This window comes from Hippoglossus hippoglossus, chromosome 7 (assembly GCF_009819705.1).
Source record: "Hippoglossus hippoglossus isolate fHipHip1 chromosome 7, fHipHip1.pri, whole genome shotgun sequence".
NCBI classification, from domain to species: domain Eukaryota; kingdom Metazoa; phylum Chordata; class Actinopteri; order Pleuronectiformes; family Pleuronectidae; genus Hippoglossus; species Hippoglossus hippoglossus.
In genome coordinates, this window is record NC_047157.1 from 26,782,148 (window position 1) to 26,798,224 (window position 16,077).

At 47.6% G+C, this 16,077-nt stretch overlaps 2 protein-coding genes across 5 annotated transcripts; one reads left to right on the forward strand and one right to left on the reverse strand.

Moving 5' to 3' along the window:
* Window positions 1-226: 226 nt before the first annotated feature.
* Window positions 227-8,326, reverse strand: mecp2 (methyl CpG binding protein 2). Of its 2 annotated transcripts, XM_034591582.1 has the most exons (6): window positions 8,189-8,326; window positions 6,595-6,790; window positions 6,044-6,264; window positions 5,754-5,947; window positions 5,508-5,644; window positions 227-4,563 (listed from the first exon to the last, which is right to left on the reverse strand). In XM_034591582.1, the coding sequence occupies exons 1-6, from the start codon at window positions 8,218-8,220 to the stop codon at window positions 2,245-2,247; spliced, it is 3,099 nt and encodes a 1,032-aa protein (XP_034447473.1). In that variant the 5' UTR covers window positions 8,221-8,326; the 3' UTR covers window positions 227-2,244. The 2 variants fall into 2 exon arrangements, with proteins under 2 accessions (XP_034447473.1, XP_034447474.1); XM_034591583.1 differs by lacking the exons at window positions 5,508-5,644; window positions 5,754-5,947; window positions 6,044-6,264; window positions 6,595-6,790; window positions 8,189-8,326 and adding an exon at window positions 4,767-5,474 and having other exon boundaries at window positions 227-4,638.
* Window positions 7,571-15,787, forward strand: irak1 (interleukin-1 receptor-associated kinase 1). 3 transcript variants are annotated; one of them, XM_034591594.1, is made up of 15 exons: window positions 7,571-8,889; window positions 9,394-9,561; window positions 9,655-9,795; window positions 10,984-11,066; window positions 11,156-11,332; window positions 11,428-11,492; window positions 11,588-11,699; window positions 11,879-12,000; window positions 12,080-12,293; window positions 12,681-12,749; window positions 12,866-12,953; window positions 13,691-13,785; window positions 14,500-15,007; window positions 15,123-15,176; window positions 15,255-15,787. In XM_034591594.1, the coding sequence occupies exons 1-15, from the start codon at window positions 8,778-8,780 to the stop codon at window positions 15,332-15,334; spliced, it is 2,088 nt and encodes a 695-aa protein (XP_034447485.1). In that variant the 5' UTR covers window positions 7,571-8,777; the 3' UTR covers window positions 15,335-15,787. The 3 variants fall into 3 exon arrangements, with proteins under 3 accessions (XP_034447485.1, XP_034447484.1, XP_034447483.1); XM_034591593.1 differs by having other exon boundaries at window positions 8,230-8,889; window positions 11,882-12,000; window positions 14,500-15,019; XM_034591592.1 differs by having other exon boundaries at window positions 8,235-8,889; window positions 14,500-15,019.
* Window positions 15,788-16,077: the final 290 nt, after the last annotated feature.

Sequence of the window (16,077 nt, forward strand, 5' to 3'; positions counted from 1 at the left end):
GGACTAACACCTGGTCCTGGACCAGAGTTATTTTATTATTAATACGTTTGACAGGTGTTTCCTTTGATAATCAATTGATTGACCAGTAATAATTATGACCTGGGCAAGTGAAGCTTCATCACTGATGAGTTATCAAAGCTGCGTCTGTCAATGGCCTTTTGAATTGATTAGCTTGTTGATGATTGATTTAGTGTGTGTAAGAGTCAGTGAATCAGACGACCACAGATTAGGGACACAAATGCTTTAGTTAAAGAAAAATAAGAAAACAGGTAAAAACTAGATTTTCTACAGTTTCCACTGAAGCAGAATATTCATCCTCAACATCAGCAACTATGACGTCACCTCACGTCACGACTAAAGTCTAAGAACACAACATGGCTTCGCTGACATGGTGGCTTCTGGCAAGACGCACAAGATTATAGGCACTAAACTCTGGAACATGCAACATGGTGGCTGGTTACTGTGGTTGTGCCGGGTCGAGTCCTGTGAAGCGAGTCATACACAGTGGAGCACCACGTATGCAGAGGGGAGGAGCCTCAGGCCAAGATAAACATCACCTGTATGATGTCATCATGAAGGTGAGCGAACGAGGACTTTAAAGAACGAGGGACATTTATTTAATAAGGGTGAAGCTGCGTTTGTTAAAGTGCTGGGGATGAAGAATGGTAACAGAGTCTGTAAGTTCAGTTGGGGTATTGGTTTCTCTGTTTTTCTTTCTCCCCCTCTCGCCCACCTCTCCTCTCTCCCTCATCTTACTCCAACTGGTCAAGGCAGATGCTCTCCTAATGCTTCTCTGTCCACTGCTAACAACATTTGCCTCACAGCTGAGGTGTCATCGTTTACCAGCTTTAAAGCCACTGGAGTTTTAAATACTCCACCAAACAATCCTGATTCACTCTCAAATCTGGATTTACAGACTCAAAGCTAGTTTTGTGGTCGATGAGTAGTTTTGTGAAGCTGCGTCACACCTCCTTCAGGGTTTTTCTTTAGTTTACACCAACATCACCAACATGGCCGACAGTCAAACCTCTGCGAGGTCGCCCTCTGCGTACGTGTTTCTCCAGTTGAAGGCCTGCAGAGTCTACGAGTGAGACGCAGACGGTTGATTGTACAAACTGTTCCAGATGTTCAACACAAAGAAACGATAAATGAGGAGTCCATTTCCCACTCGTTCATTAAGAATACAAACTAAAATAAAGCTACTGTAATAGTGGATTTGGTTTGATATTAAAACGCTTCCTTTGGAAATGAAAAGACCAGAACATATTCAATGAAGACCAGAAATCGGAAGAATCTCTAAACTGGAAGAACGTTTGAAATACTTGCAAAACAACGGAGGAGTATTTACGTCTTCTTTAAATCAAACAACTGACTCATCTGTATTTGAGGCTGTTTCAGTGTCTGATCAGACGAATCAAGAATTCCTCAAGTTGCTCAATTATTTCAAACGATGATCACTAACACTGTTCAGAATGAGGTCTGTGTAGTCATGAATTCATTATAAATACTCGTACACCAGACTGGCTACCTGTAGGGGGCAGTGTGGATGAGGATGGAAGAAATTACTGAACCCCCCCCTTTTTGTTTATTGTGGGATTAATGGAAAACAGGGAGGAAAACAAATGTGAGATTTCAAGAAACCAGTTTAAGGTGCAAACCGTTGCCCCACATCACCTCTGAGGCTTTCAGTCAAGGACTAGTTTCAGTAAGGGACCGTCAGTCAATAGCAGGACTTTAAATAAGGGACTGTCAGTCAATAATATCAGTTTAAAGCTGTATAACAGAGACAAAACAATTAACTATCAAAATACGAAATAAAAAAAATGGTTATATTCTGGAAGCAAAGTTTCGTTCAGAGTAATGTGTTGTTAAGCGTTGGTTTTTAGTTCCAAACTACTTCCCCCTCCCCAAGGAGACTAGCGGGACACAACAGCTGCCTTTTGATTATCTATACACACACACTTTTTATCGTTTTTTCCTTTTTGTTTGTTTTTCCTAGAAAAAGACACTATCTCTCCTCCGTCTGTCCAGGTCGGTTCTCTAATCCAGAACTTTACTGTCTCCATACGGATCTCCGATCATACCGAGCAGAAGCTGCGACAGTTCCATCAGCTCTGTGCGACGCTATCCTTCAATCTGCAAACAGTGTAAAAACATTCAACCTCCATGAATCTCTTCTTCCTCCTGGTGCTGACACAGTCCACTAGTCTGCTAATCAGTCAGCCTGTTCATCGGCCTGACCAATCAGCTGACTCTTTCGCTGACGGCAGTCCGTGACTCTACAGTTTCCTCCCGGCTAGGGCATGGGACTGCGGACTGAGGGACAATGTCTCTGAGCTCCCTGCTCTCACCTGCTGCCTCTGGCTCTGCCTGGAGCCTGGCTCTACCATCTGACCCTGGGACAACAACAGCCCCAGCTACTCCGGGAGGTCCAGCAGTCATGGAGCTGGGTGGTCTGGAGGTGCTGTTTGACCCTCTGTCCCCTCCTACAACCTCTCTGCTTTCTGATGTCATGGCCGGCTCCACTCTTCCCTCTGCCCTTATGTCTTCCATGCTGACCTCTCGGCTCTGCAGCAGACTTCCTCGAGCAGGCCGTGTGGTGCTCAGGTCTTGGGGCTGTTCACTCTGGTTCTGTTGAGCAGGAACCAGGTTGGTCCTGGTTAGGCTGGGAGATTGACGCTGGGAGGAGAGGTGCTGCACATGGGGTCTAGTGAGCTGAGGGTGGGACTGGGGATTCTGCTGTGTTTGAATCTGCTGAACGCGTGGTTGTGCTTGGGACTGGGCTGGCCTAGACTGCGAGAGAAACTGTCTGGGTTGTGGTCTGTATTGAGTCTGGAGTTGGTCATGCGAAGGGAGCCTTGTCTGCAGTTGGGGCTGCTCTTGATGCCTGGGTTGCAGGTGAGATTGAAATTGGGGGCTCCTGGACTGGTGTTGAGACTGTGTTTGCATTGAGGTCCGGGACTGGTGTTGAGGCTGAGTTTGGGTTGGGGTTCTGGACTGGATTTGAGGCTGCATTAGGGTTGGGCTTCTGAGCTGCAGTCGAGGCTGAGTTTGGATTGGGGTTCTGGACTGGGATTGAGTCTGAAGTTGGGTTAGGGTTCTGGACTGCGATTGAGTCTGAATTTGGGTTAGGGTTCTGGACTGGGATTGAGTCTGAAGTTGGGTTGGGGTCCTTGACTGGAGTTGAAGTTGAGATTCAAATGAGTGCCGGGACTGGGATTGAGATTGCTGTCCGAGCTGGTTCTGGGGTTGAGACGGTTGTCTGGGTAGGGTTTGAGGTTGGGGTGCTGTTGGGGACTGACTTTCTGGATGTGGATGCCTTGTTTGGGGCGGATGAACATGCAGAATGGATGAGGACTGAGTAGGGAGTGACTGAGTTGGAGGTTGCTGAGTCTGAAGCTGGGTTCGTTGCTGGGCTGGGGAGTGGCTAGACTGTGACTGGGTTTTTTTGGGAGACACCTGGGGCTGACTATGGGTTTGGAGTGGGGGTTGTTGGGACCGTGACTGGTGCAGGACATGCCTGGTAGGAGATGACTGGGGTGCAGGGTATGGAGGCTGGGCTAGGAGATTACTGGGTGACTGAGGATCTTGTTGGTGAGAGGGTTGGACCTGGTGGTGTGTTTGAGGAGGAGGATGCTGAGGTCCAGGCAAGGCCTGAGGCAAAGATTTGGACTGTGGTCTGGAAGGAGCTTGCTGGGTGTGCTGCAATTGTTGGGTGGTGATAAGAGGCAAAGTCTGGGGCTCGACTTCAGGTCTTGACTGACTGGAGGGTGCTGGATGTCCAGGGGCTGCAGGAGGCGGAGGCTGATTTAATGTGGAGGCAGAGGGCTGTTGGTGGCGATGATGATGATGGTGGTGATGATGATGGTGGTGTTTGTGAGGTCGGTCCTTCTTTTTATGGGTTTTTGATGGACTAATGCTACTACTGCTGCTGCTACTCCTTCCTGCTCCCTCTCCTCCTTTATCACCTACATCTTCACCCACTTCATCTTTTCTGCTTCCTTCATCTCCTGCTGCTGCTCCTGTTTTCTCCTTGTGCTTCCGCCCTTTATGTGTCTTGTGTCCATGTGATTGGCTTTCATCTGAAGCAGTTGACATCGGTAGTTGTGACTGGCTCTGCTCAGGGGGGGTGGGCTGAGTCTCTGAGGTTTGAGCCCCTTCTCCTGTACCGCCCTCCCCCTCTGTAGTATCCCTCCTTACAGTTTCCGTTGTCGTAGCCACTGGAGTCTGAACAGTCTCCCTCTCCTCCAGTGTCTCTCTTGTTTTGCGTTTTTTGATTGGCAGAGCTGTTTCCTGGACGACAGGTCTGGTGGAGGACTCCTTGGCTGCTCTCCGTTTGGCCTCAGCAACTAAGATGGCAGCTGCAGTGTAGCTCCCAGCTGTTGAGCTAGCTGCTGTGGGTACAGAGGAGGTGGATGCTATGGCCACTGTTGCTGCTGCTGGAGCTGAGGCAGGTTTCCTACCCCGTTTCTTGGGGGCAGTCTGTGGTGGGGGTGGAAGTTCCTGTTCTGATTTCCTTTTTCTTCCAGGACGGGACTTGGGCACTATAGCAGGAGACACCACCTGGAGAGGAATTACAACATCAACAAGTAGCATTAGCCTCAACTTTGTTACTGCTTTATATAAAACGTCAACAATATTATTACACTGCAAACTCAATTGTTCTGAAACAAAATACAACTTCTGCACATAGTTGCAGGGCTTTGTTAATGTACACATCTACCCGGGTGCGTCTGTTCTAGGCAGCAGTTAAAGATCCTCACCATGAAAATCACCACTAAAACCTTGAACCCTTGGAAAAGTCCGTAGGACCTGTAACAAGACTGTGTTGCTTGTGTACTTGAAGAAGACATATGACTTTTTCCTGTTGTATATCTTTTTCAAGTACACAAAGTAGACTTTAAATAGAAATATTGACTCAATTGGAGTTTCTTAAAATGTTCTTTCCGTCATCCAATGGCATCCTCAATCCAGGTGATCGGGTCATATCAAACTTGGGAATGTCTCCTTCCGGAGTTGGAACCCTTCTGTGGTCGCGACCCCACTGTCTGAACACCCAGGTTTTTATATCTGACAACAGAAGTCCTTGAATAAGACTTCTATGAATTCTGAATCCACCCCATTGCATCGGTAAATCCTTCTAAAGATTGAGGACAATGCACAAAGGCGCCTCAGCCAGATGTTCCCAGGTCATTGTTAATACAAGTTTGGATTTACTGGGTGTGTCTGACAGACCCCCTTGCCATCTGACTTAACTGACCAAGTGGTGTCAATTCTGACTACATGACTTGCTGTTTTGTGATCAGGAGCCTTTCAGTGGTTTTCATTTCATAACACAAGACTGACAGGGGGTCACACACTCCACAATCTTTCTGTTGTTGGAGATTTGTCTGGATATTTAGCCAGTTAGAAATCTAGATGGAGGCGACGTGTGCTTGGGAAAAGCCCCATCTGGGCTGGTCAGCTTTTAGCTCTGATCCTTAGACTGAATGACAGACCAGTCGTACCTTTGAGGCAGTGGAGGTGGTGCCAGTAGAGGACTCTGCCTTACTGAAGGGCATCTTGACCAGCAGTTTGCCCGGTGTTTTTTCAACCACACGCTTCATGGCCACACCCTCTGTAGCCTGCCTCATTTTTCCACTGCCTAAACAAAGACAACAGAGGTTGAACAGCAAAACCTAAAGAAAAAAAGAAACACCAACATACTCTGTACACTGCTAAGTTAATGACTCTTAGTGTTAGTGCGGGAGTACCTTTGGGTCGCCCACGACCTCGCCCCGACGGTTTTACCACCTTGGGTTTTTTTGGGGGGCGTTTCTCGCGGCGGGAGGGGCTTCCACGACCGGTGACCGTGAAATCAAAATCGTTGGGGTCAGTGGTAGTATCACCGACCTTCTGGAAGTAGGCAATAAGTTCCACTTTGGAGCGAAATGCTTTTCCCTCTGAGCTAAAGAATTAGACAAAAACAAACAAACGTCATCACAAAAACTCTGCTATTACACCATTTCCTCATGGAGGCGCAATACAGCATCAAGTGCTTTACTTAATCAGGTAGACATCAAACTTCCCCGCGGAGCGTCCAGACTTCCTCTGTTTGAGTTTGCGAGTCCAGCCATCAGGCAGTGATGGGTCGTCGTACAGTGGCCCACGGTCCCGGATGATAGAGCGCCGCTGCCTCGGAGAACCTGCAGATTCACTGCCAGCCGCAGATTCGGACCCTGGTGCTGACCCCGGCTCTGAGGGACCTGCCACCGGCTCCAACACCTGAAAGGGAGGAAGCAACATGAAACCATTTTATCAGACCTTAATTTAGAATATAGTTGAGAACATTGCACCAAGTACAAATAAATAACTTTGTAATTAAAGAGAGCATTAGAAGTCTTCAACAAATTAACAGCACGCCTTAAAACCTTTCCCTTCACAACGAGCCATCAAGACTTCCATAATTTTGCGATGTCACAATGAACCAGTCACTGCCCTCAGCATGGCCCACATCAACCCCCCCCATCAAAACTTACAGGATGTGGTTTCTCCAATTCTATACCTGAAACCTGCATTATTTTTTCATGCGAAGCGAAAAACACATGACTGTACCTCGGTCTGTGACTCCGCACCCATCTGTGGCTGCAGCCCAGCTGTTGAAGGCGTGCCTAACGATGTGGTCTCAGCCCCCCTGTCGGCATGGCGACACTCCCTGCGGGCCTTCTTGGTCTTGGTGTGGGACCTTTCTCTCTCTCTGGTGGGGGGCTGGGGGTAGACAGGTCCCTCCTCCCCCTCTTGACCCTCCTCCCTGTGAGAAATGATGACATCCTATCTGTTAACATTACATCACTCATGACATCACATCACATCCCTTATGACATCACATGGTTGTCACATGGGTGGAGGGTTTAACAATAACCAAACAAATCTGACAATCTCACAGCCACGCCCACCTCGCTCAGTGATTGGCCAGCTGTGTGGAGGTGATCAATCAGGAGGACATATCACCTGTCCATGTTCCTGCATGCTACCATGGAGATAATGAGCCTTTAAATAACACTGACTTCAGACCAGCTGCTACAACACTGAGTCGCACCACATGGACACTGAGAGGGTCACAATGGGTTTGATATTTACGTGAACGCTGGATGAAGACGTAATGCTTGGACTGTAATTATTGATAATGATGATGAGTGTATTGATGGTTAATCAGTTAATTATGAGGGATCATAAAGTAAAGTAGTTTCATGTCAATACACTGATCAATACATGGACCGACTGTTTGAACTCTATGTCAGTTTACTTTATTCTGATCACATGTGATTTGTCAGTGAAATTCATTAAAATAAAAAGTAATAAGAAATTGGTAAATTAATGAAATATAAAAGCAAATAAGTGTACTCCACATCAGTAATGGAGTTAATGAACTTAACTTAATTACTTATATTTATACACACACACAAATTATATATATATACACACATACAAATTATATATATATATATATATATATTATTACACACACACATAAATATGTATCTATATATATATATATATATACACATCGGGTGAAAGCAGTGAGTGAAGGAACAGGAAGAGGAAGTGAACAGCAGGAAACTTAGCCACACGCAGAGAGCTGCCTGGCTCAGCGGCTCTGAGGCAGCTGGATGCTGATCTCATTGGGGCCTAATAGTGTCTCAGCCCGCGGACAGGGGGCGTGTGTGTCAGTGTGTGTGTGTGGGGGGTCAACCCAGGTTAACGTGGGTCAACCCGGGTTACAGAGCAGCCTGCCTGTTTGCTCCTTCACATGAAAACACTGTTTGCTAACCAGCTAGCAGCCGTTAGCTCACCGCCTGTCTGACGACGGCGGGCGGACACACCGCCGGTGCCCGGGACTGTGATGTTTGTGTCGGACACGCCACCGCCGACCCCCGGCCTGACTTCCCAGGGAGTGGTGTGGAAGTCAGAGCGGCCCGGCGGCGCACGGGAGGCGGGCTAAACTACGGCCAACCTCCGCTGTGGTGACAGCAGCTAAAGTAGAGACTTAGCAGTAAGTTTGTGACGTATTCCCGCTAACCCCGCTCCGCCGCGACAGGCCGCGGAGAAAACCAGCGCACTTTAAGTTGAATAAAACACACGACAGAAGCGGCTGTGCGGCGCGAGGCGGCGGCGCGTGAAGGAGGAGAAAATGTAAAAAGCCACTTACAGTCTGTCCTCTCCGCTCCGCACGGCGGCCATTTTTATTTAAATAAATAATTTTATATAAAAAAAAGCCTCCAAACATCTCTGCTCCCTCCTGCTGCACCCCGCCCCCCTCCGCTCACCAAACACCGCGAGACCTGCGCCGACATCACGACGTCACGCCGCTCAGAAGCCCTGTGATCCCGCGAGATGTGACTGGAACGTTCGAGACCGGAAATAAAGCGACGCTGTGCGAGTTTCAGGTCGTGAAGCTGGAGCTTTGCACGTCATCGGGTTCCGGAATGAACCTTCACACGCTGCTGCGGCTCGGCTTTCACTGCTCACATGCTTTTAGTTTGGAGGAGCAGTCACCGGAAGCGTCTGTTATTGCAGTGAGCTTGGTGGCGGACGGAAGTAGCTGAACCGAGCTGAACCCGTGAGGTAGCGGTGGTTCCCGGTGACTGTAGGTGACTGAACGGACAGATGTTACAGATGTTACGCTCTTACCGGGTTTGTTCCGGACCGATCCGTGTCCCGGAGTGACCCCACCTCCCCACACACACACAGCGGGCCGCTGTTAGCCTGTTAGCTTCAGAGTTGTGTAAAGTGATAAGATGTCGGGGGGAGACCTGAAGGGACACTTTATCTATAAACTACCGTCCAGCGTCCTCTGGGACTTCTGCCGGGTCATGGACGGACTGTCAGACCTGGACTGGACCCGCTTCGGTGAGTCCCGAGACTGTCTGCTAACGGCTAACATGGAGGTGGTGGGTGTGCCTGTCTTTCTGTTCACCTGTCTGTCTGGTCACCTGTCTGTTTACCTGTCTGTCTGGTCACCTGTCTGTTTATCTATCTATCTGTCTGTCTGTCTGTTTATCTATCTGTCTGTCTGGTCACCTGTCTGTCTGTCTGTTTACCTGTCTGTCTGTTTACCTGTCAGTCAGTTCACCTGTCTGTCTGTTCACCTGTCTGTTTACCTGTCTGTCTGTTCACCTCTCTTTCCGTCAGTTCACCTGTCTGTTTATCTATCTGTCTGTCTGTCTGTTTATCTATCTGTCTGTCTGTCTGTTTATCTATCTATCTGTCTGTCTGTCTGTCTGTCTGTCTGTCCGTCCGTTAACCTGTCTGTCAGTTCACCTGTCTGTCAGTTCACCTGTCTTTCTGTTCACCTGTCTTTCTGTTCACCTGTCTGTCTGTCTGTCCGTTTACCTGTCTCTCTTTCTCTCGTAGCCTCGGAGGTCCTGTGCGATCAGACTGAAGTGCGATTGGCTGAGAGGAAGGAGAGGCGGACCGACTGGGTGATGAACCAATGGGGCAACAGGAACGGTCGAGTCTGGGAGCTGATTGACCTATTAGAGCGTCTGCAGCTGTTCCGACAACAAGATGTCATCCTTAACTGTGAGTTCCCCCCTGATTACCCCTGATAACCTCTGACCTCTGAGCACTCATTAGTGCTCTCTCTCTCTCCCCCCCCCACCCCTCTCTCTGCAGGGACATCCACTCTGAAGCCTTTGTCCTACACCCCACCCCCTCCTCCCCCTCCTCCCCCTCCTCAAGTCTCTTCCTCTCAGTTCGACGCCCCTCCCGAACCATCTGAGGCCCCGCGCCCTCTTAGCACCCGCAGACTGACAGGTTTGTTTGTTTGTTTGTGTTTGTTTGTTTGTGTTTGTTGTTGGGCTCTCAGATGTTCCCATGAGGCAGTGGGTGAGGCGGTGACGTCGCCTGGTGTGAACCTCACCTCTAACCACCATGAGGCCTCCTTATCAAATTGACTTACAGTGTAAACCACTGACAGTGATCACCTTTTTCCAGGGACAAATTGAAGCTGTGGATCACTATAACCAAATTGCGTAACTTCTGTATGATTGCCCCGGAACTGGAGGGAAAGGTAGCAGCAGTTTTTACGATAAGGACGATTTCACATTGTGCTCTGACTCCAGTGCTCACTTAGGGTGAGGTCACCGTACTCACACACATAAAAGACGCTTTCAGAAATGCACTGAAGTCAGGAGATTCTCTGCATTTTCTCTGGAGATAGTGTATGTGTGAACACAAATGTCAGAGTGAGATCCTCCAGTTAATGAGGACTTTCTCTGCCTGGCCCCCTAGTATAAAGTCCCCCCCTGGATTCACTGCCAGTGAGTGGGGGGTTGATGACGCTTCTAACATGCAACAGAGGCTAAAATGAAAATAATTAAATAAATATCTCCCGGTGAAAAAGTGGTGACACACAGGGAGAAAACACAGACGAAGATGTCAAGAGAGTTTGTGGTGATAAGAGCTGACGCTGGTGTCGATGTGTTGTAAATATAATCCCCTCAGCGGAATTATTACATTACTTCCTGTCTCTGCCTGCTGCACCCAGCTTCACCTCTCGCCTGAATAATGCAGAGGATTTTTTTGCTGTTGTGAACGTGTCTGTGCAGAAAACGCAGGTCATGTCTGAAAACAGCAAAACAGTGTGATCAGACACGCGTGTAAACTCAGACTTAGTCTTAAACTTAGTCACCGTAGAGCTGGAGGAGAGGGCGGGGCGCTCGGTTTGACTTGATGCAGTGTGCAGCGGGAGTGATGGAGACAGAGAGGAGCAGTGAGCCGGCTACTTGATCACTATATTCAAATTATTTCAAAAGCATTTGTACAGGAAAGATTGTCTCCGAAGCTTTTTGATCCATATAAACGGTTCATCACTATATCCACTATCACTATATCCGGTTTCCACTGTACTTAATTGATGTAACAGTGACAATAACAGGTGAGACCTCAGCCCCCTGGTGGCTGCTGTGATGGTGACGTCTCCGCTTTTCTTTCTTTCCTCAGAAGATAGAGGAGGAAGACCACTCCCACGACCTGCCCCGCCCCCCTCCGATCTGCGGTCTGACTGCCGCTCATCACACCCAGAGGTCGCACGCACACACAAACACATATTCACACACAGCACCGTGTCAGTGTTAATGACAATGGTAATAATAATAATCATGTGACCCCTCAGGCGCCCCCGGTGGTAGCGTGTGGAGGTGGAGGCGGGGTGATGTGCTGGTCGTATGAAGAGGTGCATGCTGGGACAAAGGGGTTCTCACCCTCCCTACAGGTTGGGGAGGGGGGGTTTGGAGTTGTTTACAGAGCGACCCTGGGAAACACAGATTGTGCCATCAAGAAACTCAAACAGGTCAGCCAATTACAGCACAGAACACACACCACGCAATGTCACAGGTCCAGTCAGAGAGTGTTTGGGATGTTGATGCCATTGTTGTGTTGCTGTAGGACTGTGTGTTGGACTTGGCTTTCCTGAAACAAACTTTCCAGACTGAAGTGGAGAAACTTTCAAAGTAAGTGTCTCACATTATAAGATAAAAGCCTTTTGATTGGAACAGTTGGAAAGAAATTTCTAAATAAAAGCCTGTGTTGCTGGTGTTGTGTTTAGGTTCAGACATCCGAACATCGTGGATCTGCTCGGTGTCTGTGAAGGAGGAGGATCATTGTGTCTCATCTACAGCTACATGGACAACAGATCACTGGAGGAGCAGCTACACAACGTAACACACACACACACGCACAAACAGATACATACAAACACACGTAGACACACTCACATATACAAACTCACACACACATAGAGAGAGAGACCGACAGACACACAACCACACACACAGTCTATGTGTCATCAGATGTTATAAAAGACATATATGTTGCCTTTGTTTGTGTGTGTGTGTAGCAGTGTGTTGTCCTCACCTGGTGTCAGAGACTCAGTATTGTTGAAGACGTGTCGTCAGCGTTGGCGTTTCTCCACTCGCCCCCCGACAGACACGCACCGCTCATCCACGGAGACGTCAAGAGGTCAGTATGACATCATCAGCACATCACCAGACATCCCACAGTGTTTCCACCTGTAACACATGTGTCTCTGTGTCCTCAGCTCGAACATCCTGTTAGACCGCCACCTTGTGGCGAAGCTTGCAGACTTCGGTCTGGCTCGGTTTGGGTCTCGCAGGTCAACAGGACACTCTGCCACTCGGACGGCGTCAGTGGGCAAAACGGAGACGGTCAGGGGAACTCTGGCGTATCTGCCTGAAGAGTATTGGAGGAATGGAGAGCTGGGGACCGCTGTGGATGTCTACAGCTTTGGAGTGGTGAGACACCCCAGGGGCTGATGGGAATGGTTTACCAAAGGCTGTGATCTCTGGTCAGCTGATGGACGGATCTGTAATCGAAACCACGATCATTTAATTCAGAGAAAGTATTCCATCTGTCCACCTCGTCTGTGCGTCTGTCCGCGTCCACTTGCTCCTTATGACTTCACCTTACGCCCAATCAAAACCCTGTCTGACCAAATCAAAGATCGTAAAGTTACGTTACAAAGACAGAATCGCCTGGAGGAAAACATACCTCATTATGTCTCATGCTCTGTTCTGGAGTAGTTTACTGCAGCTCCTTGTGGCTGAGAAGAGTATATACAAATATATATTTTTGTGTTTTCACAGAACAGATGAAATTTACTCAAAGTGTGTGTGTTCCAGGTGTTGTTGGAGGTGTTGACTGGACGTCGTGCTCTGGAGAGAGACGGGAAGTCAGGAGAGAGATACCTGGTGAGAGCACAGTCTGTGGGTCACCTGTTCGTACTGGTCCACACATCAACCAGAACAGTATTAAAGTGTTCTTTAAATGTCCCTGTGCAAACATTCAACCTGTTGTGGTTGTGTAGAAAGACCTGGTGGAGGAGGTTGAGGACAGTCCAACTGGCTCGTGTGCAGCAGTGTGGAAGAATCAGCTAGACCAGCGGCTAATAACAGGTCAGTGGTTGATACTGAACACAAAGTTTATCACCAGCTGTTTTCAGACAGTTTGTCTTTCTCATCAAGACTCTTTAACAACAGGAAAATGTGGAAAGATCAGTGTTGTTGTTTACAGCTCATCCACACCGGCGTCGGCCCTCATCACCAAAAGATCTGGAACCTCCTTGTGTTTCCAAGTTGACGTCTTCGTCTTCTACGTGTACGGCTCCTCTTCTTCATCCTGAGATGTTTGTGTTCTTCCAGTTTCACGTCCGTCACGTGTTAGAAACCTCGTCAACACGTCCACTCGCTCACTGTGAATCCTCTGGACATTGTCCTGCTGTTTCCTCACATGGACTCACTCTGACATTTTCCAGACAGTTTACTCGGGGGGTTCATAAAAAATTCCAGAAAATGTCCAGAGCAACTGACTCTGTGTTAAATCACAATGTTAGTAATTACATTTTCAGACAGAAATCCTGAAAAAAACACACAAACTTGTAAACATGTTTATCAGGTCTGAACCTAAACCTGATCCTTTCACATGTTCATCATCATAAGGACTGATCCTGCCCCCTGTAGGACACAGCTCACACTACAACAGAAAAGTGACAGACGGGAGAATACAGATTCCACCGGTGGAATACAGTCACTCATCCAGTGTGAAGACCATCAGTGTTTCAGTTTCAGTTAAAAGTGTCTGGACATGAACTCTACTGTTTTCTTCACCAGCTGCTGTGTCTCTGTGTCTACAGGGGGCGCTGCAGAGCCTGCTGAGTGGATGACTGTGTTGGCTCTGGCCTGTATATGTTTGGACAAGAGGAGGAAGAAGAGGCCGGGAATGAGCGAGGTCAGAGACGCTATCGTCCCAGAGGAATCATGTCACATGATTCAGAGTTAAACATCAGGTTGTTCGTGTCAACGTGACTGAAAAAACACATCAAACGCAGCTAAAATATTGATATTCTGGTAAACGTTAGATACGTACTGCACAGATCCAGGATCCAGGATTTTTTTACTTTCTGGCAGCGTTTCCCACAGAATTCATTCAATCTATGTAGCGGGGGGGCATGTGCTTACAAATGAAGCAGCTCTCATGCACAAGAGATTCTTAGTGACTGGTACACAGACATACAGAGAGAGAGAACTGCATTGACAACTGCAGCTAACACTATGCACACAGCAATGAAGTGCAGCAAGTAAGAGATCTGATATGTGATGAGGTGTAAAATTCCTTTTTTTGTTCCTTATGAAGCTGGTGGGACAATACAATATTGCGGGCGCCACAGTCTAGAAAATTAATGGGAAAAACTGCTTTGACAGAGAGAAATAGGACATTAGTGGTTCAGTAGTTAGTCCTGTTAACAAACAAATGCTGATAAAAATATAACCACCATCGGGGAGATTCATTTTCATGTTTGAAAAAAAATCATCTTAAATTTTTACTTAAAATTTACATTTTCCTCTGAATTAATAGATTGATTGATTGATCAGGTAAAGTGCTGTGAACTTCCTCAGGGCTCTAAATCTGATCCTCTTCCCAATTTTTTTATTTTACTCTAAGGTCTTTCAAAAACTGAAGGATGTCCACAACCTGGTGACGGGGACCAGCTCTTCCTCCTCTTCCCTCCATCACCCTCTTCCCCCTCACCTCCATAACTTCTCCCAGTCCCTCCCCCGTCCCCCCTTATCCATCGACTCTAGAATAGGAGCTCTGACCAACCAGATCTCCAAACTGGGACCACTGAAAGACACTAACCGGACACCCCAGTCGTCCTCCTCCTCGTTCGTGGGCCCCTGTGAGACCGACGAGAGTCAAGGTTTCTCTCAGTTCAGATCAGACAGGACCAGCTCCACCTCTCTGTCCACCAGAGACCAGCATCTCTGTGGCCCCTCAGAGCTCACGTCTGTCCCCACTGAGGACCAGGACAACTTCTCTCCTCAGTCGATCTGCTCCACTGACAAACCAGGGGACACTAGAGGGCAGAACCTATCAACGCTTTACAGTGTCCCAGAATGCCTTTCTCCTGCAGGGTCCCTGCAGTCGCAGTCGTCGTCCCTGGGGCCCTCAGGTACATTTAAATATATGTATATTCATACATAAACTTATTGGTTCAGTAAATATTGATTGTCTATCTATGAGCTCTACTCTTCATCTCTCAAATAAATGTACGTGTTTGTGTTCAGGTCGGAACGAGCAGAGGACTCAGGGGTCCAAGCTTCTGTCGTCTGATGACCTCTGTACGTACATCCTTCATCTTCTTCTATTGTCACGTTACTTTGTTTTTATCCCGTGTCTCATGCTTGTGTTCTGTTCAGACGGAGAGGGCGGGGCTGCAGGCTCCAGGGGACCCGAGGAGAGCGATGAGCTCGATTACCTTCCTGCCAAACAAGACTGATGGATGACAGCGTCTCTTTCCTCAGGACCAAAGAGTCTGTGAACTCAGATGACGACCTACCCGGTCACAGATTTCCATTAACTGTTGATGTTCCACATGTGCCTCTCAGCACAGTTGTGCTGTGTCCACACATCTTCCACATGTTGGAGGGATCAGTGAGGGGGTTCCTGAGGGGCCCCCGGGGCCAGAACCTCAGTTTGAAGTGAGTGTCATTAGAGTTAATTAAACCACAACAAAGACACAAAGAAGCTGCAGTTACACAGAAGTACACAGCAGGGGGGTGATGGGCCCCAGGACTGTCCACGCTGATCAGACCTGCAGATGTTAATCAATCACATCTATTTATTCTGATGATACATATTTAATTATATATGAAAATGATCAAATGACTGATTATATTTTTATAAATATTTTACATGTGACACAAATAAAGTGGTCATGGTGCCTTCCACATACATGTGTTTGTCATGTTTACATCATTAATCATCTCGACAGGTCAGTATCAACTGTTCTCTGAGGAGGTCCTGTCACCAATTACTGTTATTAAAATAATGTTATTAGCATTAGCATCGTCATTGCTAAGAAATATTAGCATTTACTGTGATAAACTTGATTGGTAATGGTAATGGAATGCTTACAAAGTATTAGCTTTTGCCAATATACTGTACTTATGCTAATGTAGGCGAACCAGCTGGTTGTTGATGTCACAGGCCCATGCTATCTTTTATTACTATTCTCATACA